This window comes from Pseudochaenichthys georgianus, chromosome 4 (genome assembly GCF_902827115.2).
Source record: "Pseudochaenichthys georgianus chromosome 4, fPseGeo1.2, whole genome shotgun sequence".
Classification (NCBI taxonomy): Eukaryota; Metazoa; Chordata; class Actinopteri; order Perciformes; family Channichthyidae; genus Pseudochaenichthys; species Pseudochaenichthys georgianus.
Window position 1 is genome coordinate 25,142,242 of NC_047506.1, and position 17,029 is coordinate 25,159,270.

At 42.9% G+C, this 17,029-nt stretch overlaps 1 protein-coding gene across 1 annotated transcript in view; it reads left to right on the forward strand.

Annotated features, from left to right (window-relative positions):
* Positions 1-17,029, forward strand: part of LOC117445922 (contactin-associated protein-like 4) — a 188,271-nt gene that overhangs the window by 90,435 nt on the left and 80,807 nt on the right. Inside the window, exon 2 of the mRNA XM_034081867.1 lies at positions 13,141-13,251. Coding sequence (XP_033937758.1) covers positions 13,141-13,251 — 111 coding nt within the window. The remainder of the gene's footprint in view (positions 1-13,140; positions 13,252-17,029) is intronic.

A 17,029-nucleotide genomic window follows, 5' to 3' on the forward strand; every position in this document is an offset into this window, starting at 1 on the left:
AAGGATTACACTACCACTATATAGCACTAGTACAACAATATTATCAATAAATAAACCCATATGCTAACTGATTTCTGCACTACAGACATCATTAGGATAGGCAACAACAAAGTACTGTTGTTAAATAGTTACATATTTGTCTTTTTTTCTGTTTCAGTCCTGACCCCAGAAGACGCCATAAGCCGCTACAAGCGTGTTCTTGAGGCGGTAAACAAGGGGAATAATAAAACGGCGGCTTACAGAGCGGTAGGAGTGGACCGCAAAACCATTGCCGACACTGCAGGAATTGCAGAACTGCATGCCGTGAACCCGGGCATCTACCAAGACATCCGGGGAACACTGAAGAAGGGGGAAACCCTTCTCCATTTCTCGAAGATGTGTAAAGCTGCCATAAAGGACCAACATTTAGAGGGGAAGGTCCAAGACTTGAAAACCAATGGAGGACTATTATCCATTAATCCAAAGGGGAAGTGAGGAAGGAATGGATGTTTTTTTGGTTTGCACTTGTTTTTAGTTTTCTTTTATAAAAAGTATTTTTTATTTCCATTTTTTGTTGTTGTTATTTTCATCGTTGTTTGAATAAAAATGTAAAACTTCAGTGGCTGTAGATCCGTCATTGTCATCAACAGTGTTTGTTTGTTTGTTAAACTGATTAACTAATGGTGAGGTAATCATTAGTTAATGGGTAACTACTGTTTTGGTAACGGTAAGGTAATCATTAGGTAATGGGTAACTACTGTTTGTGATGCATTACTTTACTTGAGGGGACACACAATGCTTAACGAATGGTTAAGTAGGCATTAGGTAATGGGTAACTACTGTTTGTGATGCATTACTTTACTTGAGGGGACACACAATGCTTAACGAATGGTTAAGTAGGCATTAGGTAATGGGTAACTACTGTTTTTGATGCATTACTTTACTTGAGGGGACACACAATGCTTAACGAATGGTTAAGTAGGCATTAGGTAATGGGTAACTACTGTTTTTGATGCATTACTTTACTTGAGGGGACACACAATGCTTAACGAATGGTAAGGTAAGCATTACTTAATGGGTAACTACTGTTTTAGTAACGGTAAGGTAATCATTAGGTAATGGGTAACTACTGTTTTTGTTTGCGTTCCTTGAGTTTACCGTACCCAAACGGCCTAAGTAATGGTAAGGTAAATCGGATCCACCTCCACCAGTTGATCCAGGGTGGGACCCAAGCCAGCCGAAGATGGCAGGTTTAAATGTGCCCTGCTGCAGCGGACCATTGCTTCAATCAAAGTCTCCCAGGAACTCCTCATTAAGTAACCATTAACGAATAATTCATTAATACAGTACCCCAGTCTGTTTACCAGCAACTAAGCATTAGTTCACTCAGGAACTCCTCATTAAGTAACCATTAACGAATGATTCGTTAATACAGTACCCCAGTCTGTTTACCAGCAACTAAGCATTAGTTCACTCAGGAACTCCTCATTAAGTAACCATTAACGAATGATTCGTTAATACAGTACCGCCCCAGTCTGTTTACCACTAACTAACTAACCATCCATCGCAGTCACTGAGGAACTACTCATTAAGTAACCATTAACGAATGATTCGTTAATACAGTACCGCCCCAGTCTGTTTACCAGTAACTAACCATAAGTTCACTGAGGAACTACTCATTAACTAACCATTAACGAATGATTCATTAATACAGTACCCCCCAGTCTGTTTACCAGTAACTAACCATTAGTTCCTCAATCGCAGTCACTGAGGAACTACTCATTAACTAACCATTAACTATCTAGTAGTTCCTCAGTAACTAAGCACATTTTGTGTACCTTATTGTAAAGTGTTACCAACTCTTATTGCACTTTTGGCAACGAGCATTCTCCACGTCGAGACGGGTAAAGTTTAACCACACCTCGGAGCGCGTTCTCTCCGCCACCTCCGCAGAGTGCTCCGCTGCATGTAGCAGCTGCGTGTGTGTAAACTGCCCCGCCCCCTCGCACGCAGACCGGGGAGAGAGATCTCGTCTGATCGAAAATACATCATAGACGCATTTGTTTGTCTTTTGCATATTAGAAATGAGTTGGCGCCATTCATTTCAGGTAACGATGTGTTGAAGCTTGAAACTGCGTTAGTTACTGAGCATTGTCATGGGTAGTAATTACCCGACTGCATTAGTAATGGAAGTAATACGTTACTAAAACTCCATACTGTAACACGTTATACCCAACACTGCCTGGAACTCACCTTACCCCTCTTGCCAGCGCTACTCTGACGCCTATTTTAGAGTGAGGCGCAGGAGGAAGTAGCTTCAATGGGATGTAGCTTGAGCCCTGCCTGCCTGCAGGAGGGGTTGTGGTTTGAAGCCAGAATGGGTAAAGCTTCGCATGCGATGAGGACCCGTTCCGCGTGAAGCCGGAAGCACCGCATTTGAGCGGCCCTGAAGCCAGTGATACCCTCTTGAGAGACTGAAGGCGTGCGTCAATTGTTTGGGTAAAGTAGCCCGTTTCCATTAAGCCGGAGGAACTTCCGTGGAGCCCGATTTCCTTGTCTTTTCCTCCCGCGTCCGGGTTTGCGGGGCGGCCGGCTGGAACCGCTGGCCGACTGGGGAACGCCGCCTGTAGCTTAATCCGCCATACTGCGGAGCTGATGAATAATGCCTGGAGCTGGGACGAAGCCCTGCTGCTGCTTGCGCGTTGACACCTGGAAGACAGCTGATAGAAAAGGGGAGAGCATATATAGAGGGATTAACAGGTGCGATAATTAGGCTTGTAAATAGATGGGCGTGAGAGGTTAGCTGAGGAGTGGCGCTCCCTGTCATTTAGATGCAGGGAGCAAGTATTGCCATGACGAGCAATACGGAGTGTTAGGTCTTCCTGTCTGAACTTGCGCTAAGCTTCATATGTCGGGCCGTCGATGAGCGTCGTGCCGCCCTACTCAGATTGGTGTGTCTTGGTATGTCCCGCACCGTATGTGCCGACACCTTCCGCCGCCGACTCGACATGTTGAATCGTGAGGCTGTCAGCTAAAGGCCGTCAGCCAAAGAAATCACTCTGATTGGCTGCTTAGCGAATCAGTGCATGAGAAGCGAAACGGAAGTGATGGACGCAAGCAAACTATTAAGAAGGCAAATCTGAGATTTCATTTAACTCCAGCTCTCGACACAGGTTCGGGAAAGCCCCATGAGCTTCTCGCTGTAGTGTGAAAATGGAACGCACGCTATTTGTTGTTTGTTTATATCACGCAGTCTGTTCTTCTTCTCTCGGTGTATCACGCAGTCTGTCTTCCGGTTGTTGCCTCTTTTGAATGACGAATACACACTACCGTCGCCTGCTGGTAAGGAGAGTTATTGCCACTCACGCATGCACAGTTCGTACGTGCTACTTGGCCGTTGGCTGAAGTCTTTGCGATGTGTGTTCCAGTCATATATACAGTCTATGTGTAACGGGTCACAACCGTAGCGACCTGTTATCGAACAGGAAACGACAGCGAAGCATCTGGGTGTCTTTTCTGGCATTTATTCTGAGAACAAAAACAACATTCTCTTTACATCCGCGTTGCACATCCTCATCAGTGTCCCTATTATGTATTTATATACTAGCTTATTTATACAATGAGAAATTATTAAAGACCAAGAAAATCTTATTTTTAAAGGAATGGTCCACTCATTAGATAATTAATCAAAACTTCAGTATTTAGTGAAACATTATGTTTAAACCATACCCTGAAGAAATCAGCGATATTCCCCGGTAAATAATGATTTTATAGCTCTTTTTTATCAAAACCTTTATATTCCGTCTGGCCGCCGCCATTTTTGCCATTTACAGTAGTCACGTGATAGTCGTGACGTCATCCATGCGTTCACTTTGTCAACACACGGAAACATGGCTGAATATTTGAGTTCGGACTCGTCAGCAGAGGAAGAAGTTTTGATGTTTTATCAGTATGACAATACGACACCCTCTGTCCGTAGACCCTCACATCGTACAAGGAAAAACTTCCGAAGAAAACCCACAGTTTAAAGGGAACATGGGAGAAACCTCAGGGAGAGCATCAGAGGAGGGATCCCTCTCCCAGGACGGACAGACGTGCAATAGATGCCGTGTGTAAATTGAAGAGATAATACATTTGCAACATAGGTAGTCCAGATGTTTGGAAATGCATGTGTGTATAATAGGAAGATGATATAAGATACTATATGTATGCATGTAGTACCACCCTTGCTAGCGATTCCCTCTCTAGTTTAGCATACTCAGCTTCGTTGTCCCTGGCCATAGAATCACGATTTTATGGGGCCGTAAAAAACTGGGGGAAAATACACACTAGTCGGTACTACGCTATATGGAAAGGCCACCAAAAACTGTCCTGGCCTGGACGCTAAAGGACGTTAAAACGGGACTAGCCGCTGCAATGGAAATGCGCTATAACATACCTTATTCTTACTCCGAGCACTACTTCTGCTCCTCCGTCGCTTCAGACTTGCAGAGGGCGATTTCTCAACTGGCCGAACTGGTGTCCTGGTCGGTGATGACACCAGAAAGACCGATGGTACTGCATCTCCATTAAGTAATGGTTGTTCCATAAATCCCATGTTATGTTTTATCATACTCTCAGAGTAGTCGTCCGGAAATTTGAAATGTTCGCTGCATACATGAGCCTGTGAATCTTTCGGTTCGGGCCGGCCACATTTCGCTAGCCACTGCCTCTGAATGTACTTCTTACGCTTACCTTTTGGCAACAGATGGAACTAAGCATTCCGTGGATTGTTCCTATCAGAATTGTGGCAATATTTCGCGATACAGTGAGGCATATTTGAAGAGAGACACTACAGTAAATAACATGGAGATCAACGTGTCCTCGAAAACCAAACGCATGGTTTACGTCACGTCCGGAAAATGGCGGCGCCCACAGTGTTGATGTTATTTCGGTATATAATCAGTTTAAAATCACTGATAATGTCATCGGATTAAAAAAAAAAAAAAGAAAGACTGGCAGAGACTGGTCTGTTTTATCGGATGATAATTATTTAAAAATGAGTGTCATGAGCATACCATTCCTTTAAGTAACCACACACAATACAAACACAAACATACCTGAGAACAAAAACAACATTCTCTTTACATCCGCGTTGCACATCTTTACAAAAGAAAAAAAAGAAAAGTCAGAAAGTGTTGACATGTAAACAAAGAAAATGACGCAGATCGCGTCTATTTCCCGCCAAAACCACACCGTAAATATCACTCAAAAATACAATTTCTTACGGTGGAAACTTCACAAACACGGGTTAATACAGCTCTACAATACCCAAATTGACACTTAACAGCATACATCACTTTCATAAACTGAAATAGCCGGTTTACCACACAAAATTGTAATGAACTGTAACATAATTCCTAGCACAGTTTACAGCTTACAGCAGTGCTCACTTCAGTGTGAGTTGAAAAAGGAAATGACATACAGGAAGTAGAAAACGATGTGCAACGGGAAAGTGTTCCCACTAGAAACATTACTCAAAGATATTAAAAGGAAACAATCTCATAGAAATAAAATTCACAACCTATTGTAAATCGTAATTTATAAACTAATAATTATTTATACACATTTTTAACTCCGTTACATATGGTTCCAGTCAGTGCGAAACATGGCCAAGACGCAGGAGACGTTCCGTCGGGACGTGTTCTTTGTTGTTCTTTGTTGTTCTTTGGTGTTCTTTGGTGTCAGTTTGGTGTGTAAGGACCTTTACAGTGCTCAGTTCACCCCTCTACACTATTTATACTGTATTTTGCAGCTGGTGCTCCACTATATTCAATGGCTTGCTCTGGGCCTCAGGTCTTACAAGATGGAAATAAAGGTGTAATGCTACTTAAACATCTGATAAGGTTTTATTTTATTAAGTTCAGGAGTAATAACTTTGATTACATTTTTAAAATGTTCATGCTAATGTGTCAGATCATGTATTTTCCAGCCTCTCAAATATGGACATGTCCCGTTTTTTTCTGTTTTAAATAATTTTAAACTCATTATCTTTCTGTTTTAAACAAACACAACCCTATACCAGTAAAAGCCACACGTTTCATACAAATTACTTTCTGTTTGAAGCTGCAGCAATTGACCTGAACTGGAATGCACTCACACACTCCTGAAGTGTGTGCACAGTGGAGCGGAGCTACACCGGGAAGTCTTAGGTGGATATGACAGGCTATTCAAAACTGTTAACAGCCTGTTGTTTTTTAGAGCCACGTAATGAAAATCCCTCTCTGCTTGAAATGAAGTACAAAAATATTGACAAAGTAATCTCATCTGAAACCTTGTTGTCGGAGGAGGGAGACCGACCTGGCACTTCTGAATGGGTTGTGAATAATTTGAACTGGCTCTCTTTTCAGTTGTGCAAAAAGAACATCCATTTAAAAGTAGAGAGTTTAGATTACTCTTGCACAGTAATCATGGAATGTGAACATATGATAATTAGTTTCACCATGAATAATTTAAATATCAAGTCGCCGCTCCTTTCATAACTGCTTTTGTCAGCTGCAAAACAACAACCCTCAAAGTAGTTACTTTCTCATCAGCAGACTGGCTGACACACAGATTCAATCTGTGTCTGCCACTGGGCAGGTGGCACTCCAGTTATTGTACATAGCATATTGTAAACTGTATGGTTCCTTCTCTGTATGTCTGCAGTTTTATATGTAAACTATTTGGAAGTGGCCCTTACTACATCACGTAAAGCTACACATTAGCAAAGGCACATCACTCTGATAATCTACAGTATGGAGGTTATTCCCTATCTTTATTCAAGAGCGTGTTCTTTCAATTTGAGAGCATCATTTATTGATTTCACGTTCAGATATTGTATTTCTTTCAGTTAAACCCTGTCCTTGCGCTTAAACTTGCTCTGCTTCTGCTCAAACTGTACGCTTGCATTCAGATATATTGCTGCTTGCACAGATTTCCTGTTTTCCAGTTTAAAACCTTGTCCTCGCACTAAAGTCCCGGACACACCGGGCCGATTTCGGCCGTCGATAGATGTCTGGCCGTTGATGAGCGTCCTGTCGCCCTACTCAGATTGGTGTGTCCAGCACCGTCGTGTCTTTTCGGCTGTGCCGACACCTTCCGAATCGGGAGTCTGTCGGCAAAAGGCTGTGGCACAATTAATCACTCTGATTGGCTGTTCAGCTTAGCGAATCAGTGCATGAGAAGCGAAACGGAAGTGAAGAAGGCACACACAGACGGCTATTATTTGCGGCTATTATAATTTTTTCTTCATGTAATTTTTCATTTAAGATCATATGTTGCCCTCACTAAGTATAGATACAGTTCATGTTACACCATTTATTGTGCATTTCTCTGAAGCAAATGTAGTGAGGGCAACATACGATCTTAAATGAAAAAATTGCATGAAGAAACATTTATTTTTCTTTTATTATATTTCCCCATTCCGAAACAATGAAATAACTAAGAAAAAAAGACACATTTTGTTGTCAGTTGCCTAGCAACAGTGTTCACGTAATGTAAAACACTTGAAAGCCAGTTATTATAGATGTGCCGCAAATATGACTACCAAATTAATTTGCAGGAAGTAAAGTTAACGTTAATAGTACCATTAAAATAAAAAGTCGTAAATAAAGCAAGTGAAGTAGGCTACATTTAATAAAGCCATGGAGGGAGTTTATAAACCTGGCTAAAGAGACCACCCTTACGGGACGCTCTAATAAGAAAAGGCAATGCGCCAGCAAGACAACACTTCAACTAGCCTCCTATAGAGTGGCGAAGTCACTCCCATCTACACTGAACAAAAATATAAATGCAACACTTTTGTTTTTGCTCCCATTTTTCATGAGATTAACCACCCTAACCACCCTAGGCCACTCGATTCACAACATTGACATCAGAAAACCGCTCACCCACACGACGCCACACACGTTGTCTACCATCTGCCCTGAACAGTGAAAACCGGGATTCATCCGTGAAGAGAACACCTCTCCAACGTGCCAGACGCCATCGAATGTGAGCATTTGCCCACTCAAGTCGGTTACGACGACGAACCGGAGTCAGGTCGAGACCCCGATGAGGACGACGAGCATGCAGATGAGCTTCCCTGAGACAGTTTGTGCAGAAATTCTTTGGTTATGCAAACCGATTGTTGCAGCAGCTGTCCGAGTGGCTGGTCTCAGACGATCTTGGAGGTGAACATGCTGGATGTTGAGGTCCTGGGCTGGTGTGGTTACATGTGGTCTGCGGTTGTGCGGCCGGTTGGATGTACTGCCAAATTCTCTGAAACGCCTTTGGAGACGGCTTATGGTAGAGAAATGAACATTCAATTCACGGGCAACAGCTATGGTGAACATTCCTGCTGTCAGCATGCCAATTGCACACTCCCTCAAAACTTGCAACATCTGTGGCATTGTGCTGTGTGATAAAACTGAACATTTTAGAGTGGCCTTTTATTGTGGCCAGCCTAAGGCACACCTGTGCAATATTCATGCTGTCTAATCAGCATCTTGATATGCCACACCTGTGAGGTGGGATGGATGATCTCGGCAAAGGGGAAGTGCGATTTGTGAACAATATTTGAGAGAAATGGTTATTTTGTGTATACAGAAAATGTTTTAGATCTTTGAGTTCATCTCATGAAAAATGGGAGCAAAAACAAAAGTGTTGCATTTATATTTTTGTTCAGTGTACTTCTGGTCCATGGGACCTTATTTCGGAACAATTATGTATTGAAGTCAATGAAGAGAGAAAGCTTATCTTTCGATCCCGTTTGAATTGTGCCATGAATTACACATATGATGTTTGTCAATCTTAAAAAATCATTTCCATGTCGTAAAACTGTTGAAATATAAGACTGAAAAATACGCAACTAGAAAGACTACAAATCCCAGAGTCGCGTAAGTGATGTCATAACTGATGTCACAATTGTTTTCCTCCACCAAATAAGAGATAGCTAATGATAACTTTAACAAGATGCCTGTGTGCTTAGTACCAGGTTGTTATCATACCAGTAATGGGTCTTGCTCGTTCTTTCGCTTCCCGTCTGATGAAAGGACCAGGAGTGGCTGGATCAAGTTAGCTACCTAGCTAGTAGCTAGCACGTTAGTTAGCATTACAGCCTTGTCATTTGTATTAGCCTTAACATGAAGTAACATCAAGTAACCCAAAATGTTAAACAGTAAGAGTAGTAGTCATATTTCATGAACCCTTTGAAGAGTACTGTCACACCGGTGTGATCATTCTATAATACACCATTTAAGCCCGGGGGAGAAATGCTAACGCTAACGCTACATTAGCATCGGCGATCTTTTCTACTTCATGCTATCTGCACAAATGGTTGACATTAAACATTAAACATTAAGAAGATCAGGCAGTTCAGAGAGAATCAAAGGAAGGCAGGCAGGCAGGCAGGCAGCTTTGCATGACATTCTTCTGGACGTGTTGATAGTGAGGGTAGTCAATCCCTTTAAGACAGTAGTGACGGCCATATTGGTGACGTGTGTTGTTGTGCTAGTCTGCGAGACCAGAGATGTAGTTAATTGAGTGTTTTACACAAAAAGTGTTACTTCACAGTTTTATGACACATTTATATTTTTTTGACTTTGACAAACATCATATGTGTAATTCGTGGCACAATTCAAACGGGATCGAAAGATAATCTTTCTCTCTCCATTGACTTCAATACATAATTTTCCCGAAATAAGGTCCCATGGAGCTCCCCCGGAAGGGGAGGGACTTCGCCACTCAATAGATGACAGTAACACCTATGTCACTTCCGGGCGAAAATTACGGCCCCGCCCACTTTTCGGGGAAAACAAAGCTGTAATTTGAACGCCGGTCAATACACATTCTGAAGTTTTTGCCAATCGGATCAGAAATGTTTAAAAACCGAGAATTTTTGGATCTTCAAAGAGCCCGATTACGATGGCCAGACAGGCACACAATTACATTAAATCATTGGAAATCCAAGATCGGGCTCGATATATGGTTAAATTAAAATCAATAGGCAAGGCCTTAATTTCGCCAGCTGTTACTCTCATGAGCAAGTCGGAAAGGAATAGTTGTATCATGCCAACAAGCTGCTGTGTCGTTTATTGCACCTCAAACGTTTTTCTGTACTTCCTCTGAGAAGAAAGGACAGTAAAAGAAGAGCTCTGTGGCTTCAGGCTTCATTGCCATTCAAATGACGTAGATGTTATTCTCATCCTGGTTCACCACTGAACTCCGCCGTTTGAAGGCCTCTGGACGCCAGCTGGAGAGGCTCTCCAAAAAACTGGCCTCACAGTCCACCTCCTGGCCTTTCGTGAGCATATAAAAACATACAAGGAAGCTCTCTCCCATGCCAAGACACACTACTACTCCCGTCTCATTGGTGCTCAGCAAAGCAACCCCAGAAGACTGTTCTCCACCATCAACCGCCTACTACGGCCCCCTGACGCCCCCCAGCCCTCAGGGGCTCCCGATCTGTGCTCCAAATTCCTCGACTTCTTCCAGGCGAAAGTCGAGGACATCTATCGGCAGCTCCTGGTGACTGGCCCTTCCCCCCTACCTGCACCTCAGGCACCTGGTAACGCACCTCAAGCGCCGCGCCTCTCCCACTCCAACCTCTCCTCCTTCTCCCCTGTGGATGCTCTCCAAGTGGCCAAACTGGTCAGCTTGGCCAAGACCTCCACCTGCTCCCTGGACCCCATGCCCACAGCCCTGGTCAAGGACTGCCTACCCACCCTCTGTCCCTACATGGTGGTCATCATCAACGCTTCTCTGGCTTCTGGTATCGTCCCCACCAGCTTCAAAATGGCCTCAGTCACCCCCATACTCAATAAACCTGGCCTGGACCCCGACGACCTCCAGAACCACCGGCCGATCTCCAACCTTCCCTTCGTCAGCAAAACTCTGGAAAGAGTGGTCGCCGTACAACTCCATCTGTACATGTCCAACCATGAGCTCTATGAGCCCTTCCAATCCGGCTTCAGACAGCAACACAGTACTGAGACCGCCCTCATCAAGATCACCAACGACCTCCTCATTGCTGCTGACTCTGGCCGCCTCAGCATCCTCATCCTCCTGGACAGCAGTAAAACAGAGCTCATGGTTGTGGCACCCAAGGCCCTGCTCCAGAAGGTTGGTGACTTCGTCCTTGAGGTCGACGGCTGCTCCATCTCCCCATCTCCTGAAGCCCGCAACCTGGGTGTGATCCTCGACTCCACCCTTTCCTACCATTCCCATGTAAAATCAGTGACCAAATCGGCTTTCTACCACCTGTGGAACATTGCCAGACTCCGACCGTCACTCTCGGAGTCGGTTGCCGAGACCCTGGTGCATGCATTTGTCACCACCCGCTTGGACTACTGCAATGGTGTCCTGTTCGGGGTTCCCAACAAAACCCTGGACAGGCTCCAGTATGTCCAAAACTGTGCAGCTCGGGTCCTCACACACACAAAGCCGTGGCAGCACATCACTCCCACCCTCATCCACTTCCACTGGTTGCCGGTCAAGTTCTGCATAACTTATAAAATCCTCCTCCTGACCTACAAATCCCTCCATGCCCTTGCCCCCCAGTACCTATCGGACATCCTCCACCCACATGCCCCACCCCGGCGGTCTTCAGACTCTGGCCTGCTCACCACCCCCCGCACCAAACTGAGAACCTTCGGGGACAGAGCCTTCAGTGTGGCAGCCCCCACCCTCTGGAACGCTCTCCCTGCGGAGATTTGCAACATCCCCACACTGGACGCCTTCAAAAGGGCCCTCAAGTCCCATCTGTTTATGAAGGCTTTCGGCCCTTAAATCGATCTGTTGTTTTGTCTGTCTGACCTTTGTTTGTTTTGTTTTGTTTGTGCTTGCCCTATTCCTGTAAAGCGACCTTGGGTCCCTTGAAAGGCGCTATAGAAATATCAGTTATTATTATTATTATTATCTATGGACATCGATCGTCTACTGATTTTAATTGAACCATATATCGAGCCCGATCGTTGATTTCCAATGATTGAATGTAATTGTTTGCCTGTCTCGCCATCGTAACCGGGCTCTTTGAAGATCCAAAAATCCACGGTTTTCTTACATTTCTGATCGGATTGGCAAAAACTTCAGAATTTGTATTGACCGCCATTCAAATGACAGTTTTGTCTTCCCCCAAAAGTGGGCGGAGCTGTAATTTTTGGCCGGAAGTGATGCATGTGTGACTCTCATCTATTGGTTGAGGGATTTTGAAATGGTTTTTGCACAGAAAAAATCCAAGCGCAGAGCAGAAATCTGAGAGCAGACATTTGATTTGACGAGCGCAGTCAGCGCACAGAAGCAGCCTAAGTGCCAGGAGAAGGTTTTAAAGTGGAAAACAGGAAATCTGTGTAAGCAGCAATATATCTGAGGGCAAGCGTACAGTTTGAGCAGAAGCAGAGCAAATCTAAGCGCAAGGACAGGGTTTGACTGAAAGAAATACAAAATCTGAACGTGAAGTCAATAAATGATGCTCTCAAATTGAAAGAACACACTCTTGAATAAAGATAGGGAATAACCTCCATAATAATCAGGAAAGTGTGTTGTCTGTGAACAAATAAACTTGTATTTAATGTTAGAGAGAGAGAATCAAATGTGGCTGAAAGAGACACAGGCCCTCAAAGGTCAATTTAAGCAAGTCAGATATATAATATGTGTCATGTATTATGATGACGAAAACAGGTAAACGATTTACACACTTGTTTCCTTTTCTTGTATGTCAGTGCTTGCAATTTACTGTTAGGAAATTCCATGTGTCCGCGACGAAGGACTGTTTCACATGGCTTTTTTTGTTGCTGCATCAGAGTAAAGTGTACCTTTTTCATCATCATATACTTAATGTTAATATGTCATTCATTCAGAGTCAATTTGTTCTCTACTTATCCGAAGCTTCATTCATTCATTTATTAACATCAAAGTGTATGTGGCTTTAAAAGGTTGCCAATGACTTTGCTCTCCTGCTGAAAACCAGTTGTCTTTTTTGACAACACATTTACTCAAACCTATATTTATATGTCATACTTAGGTTTGACCTTATGATTATTAGAAAATGTCCATCAGTCCGTGTTAAAATGACGGATAACTTGCTGTAACATATAGATCCATATATTCGATGAAACAATCCATGATTTTAAACTGTCTTTTCTGCTTTTGATTGGTTAACAGAGGTATGTGACAGCCCGCTGGTGGCTAATCTGCCGCCATCATCGTTCAGAAGCTCCTCCCAGCTCACCAGCAGCCATGGGCCGGTCTTTGCAAAGGTCAACAGGAGAGAAGGTGAGAAATCATTCATTGCTATGTCCAGCATAAATATTTAACAGCCTGTGGTAGCAGCATTTCTCAAAGTGTTCATTGTCATAAATAATGCCTGGGATAATCCAGGCATTGACCATGGCACAGACTGTACTTGGTGCAAGACTTGTTTTAGAGTTGAAAAGGGGATTTTCAAGTTTAGTTCCCCTTCTTTGAGAGGTTTTGGAAATATTTTTCTCAAAAAGGACTGAAAAAAAGAAAGCTACTGCTAGCTTTAGCTCTGTGGCAAACACTTGCATCTACTCTTTTCATACGGTAAACATTTTTTCCCACAGTTGTTTTTCAAACCATTAACAGTGAGGGATGATGGGTGCAAGATATCCGTACAATTATAGCTTTGAGCAGTTTTAAACTTTGTGCAAAGTTGACATCAGCTGTCAAGAACTATTCAGTCCAGTAAAATGTTGGTGGCAGATAGAGAAAAAGCAAAGCCCGTTGAAAGAATCTCCCTCTTTCTACTAAAATGTGTTCAGTTCAGTTTGGTGGGCTGCAGTGGTGCATTTCCGCCTCACTGCAGGAGAGAGTCTCTGCAGGACGCACAGCACCAAACATCAAAGCCAGACCTCAAATGGATTCACACAGTCTGAGAGATACCTCTGTGGAGGCAAGGTGTAGGGAGAAGGAAGGAGAGATACATTCAAAGATAGATAGTTTATAAGGACAGCAGTTACTGCCAACAATCTGTATCGTGTATATAAAAATGCATTGGAATTATATTAATAGTACATCAAATAACCCCACAGGACCACCTCCTCACAAAAAGTGTATAAATCAGAGTTGTCATTCACCAAACACAATGAGAATCCAAGAGGGAGTGCTTTACTGGATGCTGATGCAGGGTTTTTAGAGGGGATATCATGGTTGGGTTTAGAGCTTTTGGGAGGGAACGGTTCGCAGATTTCTCCATTTACAGAGCTCAGGGGCTGACTGTGTTGCCAGAATAAAGAATCCTCTTTTGTCTTTTACTTCTACTATAAGTATAATTTTACCAATTTGAAGACAAATGGAAAATAACCCAGCAGGGGTGTCCATGTGAAGGCTCGCAGTTTTCTTCTTGTGTAAACACATTCCAACACATTATATACAATTGATAAGAGGGAAATGGTTGAGCTTATTTCCTGGGTCTGTAGGCACTGCTGAAACATAAAGCCAATCATACAGCTGGACCTTTTCCAACAGCCTGCAGCTGGGTTTAACAGAACATGGTGCCTTTCAGGATGCCCCCCCCTCCCCCAACTGAATCTGAGTCCAACAGAGTATAATCAGACTGATCACTACTTGACGAACAACAAGTTTTGGCTGCTTGTGGCAGAGTGAAGTCCTTCCAGTGGCACGTGGTATTGCACATTTCATTATACATGTATGTGTAGTGTACATGTCTGGAATAAATGAAAGCAATGACAGAAAAATCCTTATCAGAAATAATACCTGCAGGTGCCATTTAGGTCATTATTAAGTTAAAGTTCAATATTTGTCAATCTGCATAACAGCTTTTGCCTTTCATTGTTAGTGATTTGAGAATGGTCCTTAAGTATTCAACTTGAGTCAAATATTTAAGCATCTGTGTACATTATGTGCATTTTATATTGGTTATGTATGTTATGTATATATTATTTTGGTTTCTGGCCACCAGTACAAAGTATCAGCATATGGTGTGTCTTTGCGCAGTGCATGATTTGTTTGCTGCTACCAGATGCATGCCATCTTTGCATGTGTGTGTTTGACTGACTGTGTGTTTCATACATGGGGGGCATTTATTCCCAGAGCTGCCTCCACTTACAGTCTAGGGCCCGACCCTGAATGGGGCCAACAGCAACAGAGGTAAGCAACAGTCCTACACAGGCATTTAATCCTATATTTCCCAGGTGAATAACCAAGTGCAAACTGGACAATTAGCATGTAATGAGGTGGAGGAGTGGCCAGAGATGGCAGGGTTCCTCTAACAGACGGCTCTGGTTTAGAGGCTAAGGAGGCGTACGATCAAAGCTGCTGGTCTCAGCAACAGACTTCAGGACATTTTCTGTCACCAACATGGGAGAAATATTATTGATGTGAACTGCACTGCTGGAGAGGAGTATGGCCTAAACTGAGCAGTTGTTGACTATGGTTAAACCTCACTTTCAATCAGAAAGCATTACATAAGATTAACAGTTCAGATAATATTGACCCATGTGAGTTCAATCTGCAGGCTTTTACATCACATAAATGCCATCATTTTCTAGAGTGAATGTTCCAGATAAAAGAGAAAACTGTGCATTCAGAGGAAGGATTTAAAGACTTGAAGAGAGCAGAGCAGGAAAGATGCAGGGTGCTCATATGCAGGCATACGTGTGCCACAGACACCAAAACGTCAGTATAATACAAATACAGAGAACTCTTGATGGCAGCAAAGTCATAATCAGTAAAGTCTGAATTGGTTTGTCAAGGCTTGCTAGTAATGGATGTTCATTTATATCTGAAAAGTCTCTCACTCCAGATGTAACTGCACCATTCCTTACAGTGGCAAGCTGGTTTCCAAACATAAAATAGGTTAATTGATTTGCTGCAAGTGCTGTTTATACAAGCTGATCAGTGTTTCTGCAAGCCTTCAGTAGCACCATGGAATCTTCCCAAACAGAAGTGGTAGGTCAGACACGGGTGAAAGATGGCCTGTTTAAACGGAAAAAGAGAAAGCAATTTCAGGTAGCACTGGAAATATTTGTGCTGCAGTTTCTTTTAAAGTCTCCACTTTGGCTTTGAATGTCTGCACCAGTGATCATGTGCTCTGTGCCAAGACACTTGATGTATTGGTGATGCACCTGATGATCAAATGTAGAATAAATCAATAAGCAATCTAATCTTTGCCTGTTTTGGAGCTGAAGAATATAAAGTGTTGAGGAGCATGGACCCCACAGGGTTGATTTGGTGCATCCTAATTGGCTGCATGCGTATGTGGAAATGTCATCATTCAGAGATGAGTAACAACTCAGTAATGCATCTGGCAACAAGCAAGGGCCTTTTCAGTTAATTGACTGGATGTGAACTTGTTGGAAGTTTTACTCTCCCTAGTTTTGTCAACCATTATGCTGCTCAAGTGTTCCCATCTCTACAAAATCTTTCTATGTTTGTCTGTTTTCCCCCTCTCACCGTTCCCCACATTTCACTATCTCCTTCTCTTTCTTCTCCTCATCTGCTAATGTATTTCCACCCTTCTCTGCCGAATCCTGCCTTGTCACTCTCTTGTTGAACTCTTGTAGAGTACCATTTGAACTGCCAAGAAAACATTGAGATAACTTCATTCCATCTTATAGCCAAATGTTAACGACAGCATTTAACATTTACAGGCAAATGTTAATGGCAGTATTTAACATCTAAACGGCCCCATTTTTGTCCAGCAGGCCATACTGATAATTGCACATTAGAACCACTGTAATTACGCTGAAATGAGCATGGGACACTTCATCAATCCCCAGTAATCATTCTCTGGAAGAGCTAATTTAGATTTGAACAGGAGATTTGAACATTAGTAGGGGGTGATAGGTTAAATTAAATATGTGGATGGGAACAATAAAACGAGGCATTGATCTTTGTGTAACGTTTATGCGCCGCCTCTGCAGGTGCCCATTTAGTGCTGCTCTTAAATACCACAGTTGCTCTGCTCGAATCCTCCTAATCGGAAATAGTCACTCTCCTTATAAATCTAATTATATGCATACATTTAGCTTATTCCTTGACAAAATGCTACTAAAAGCCACTCACCTTA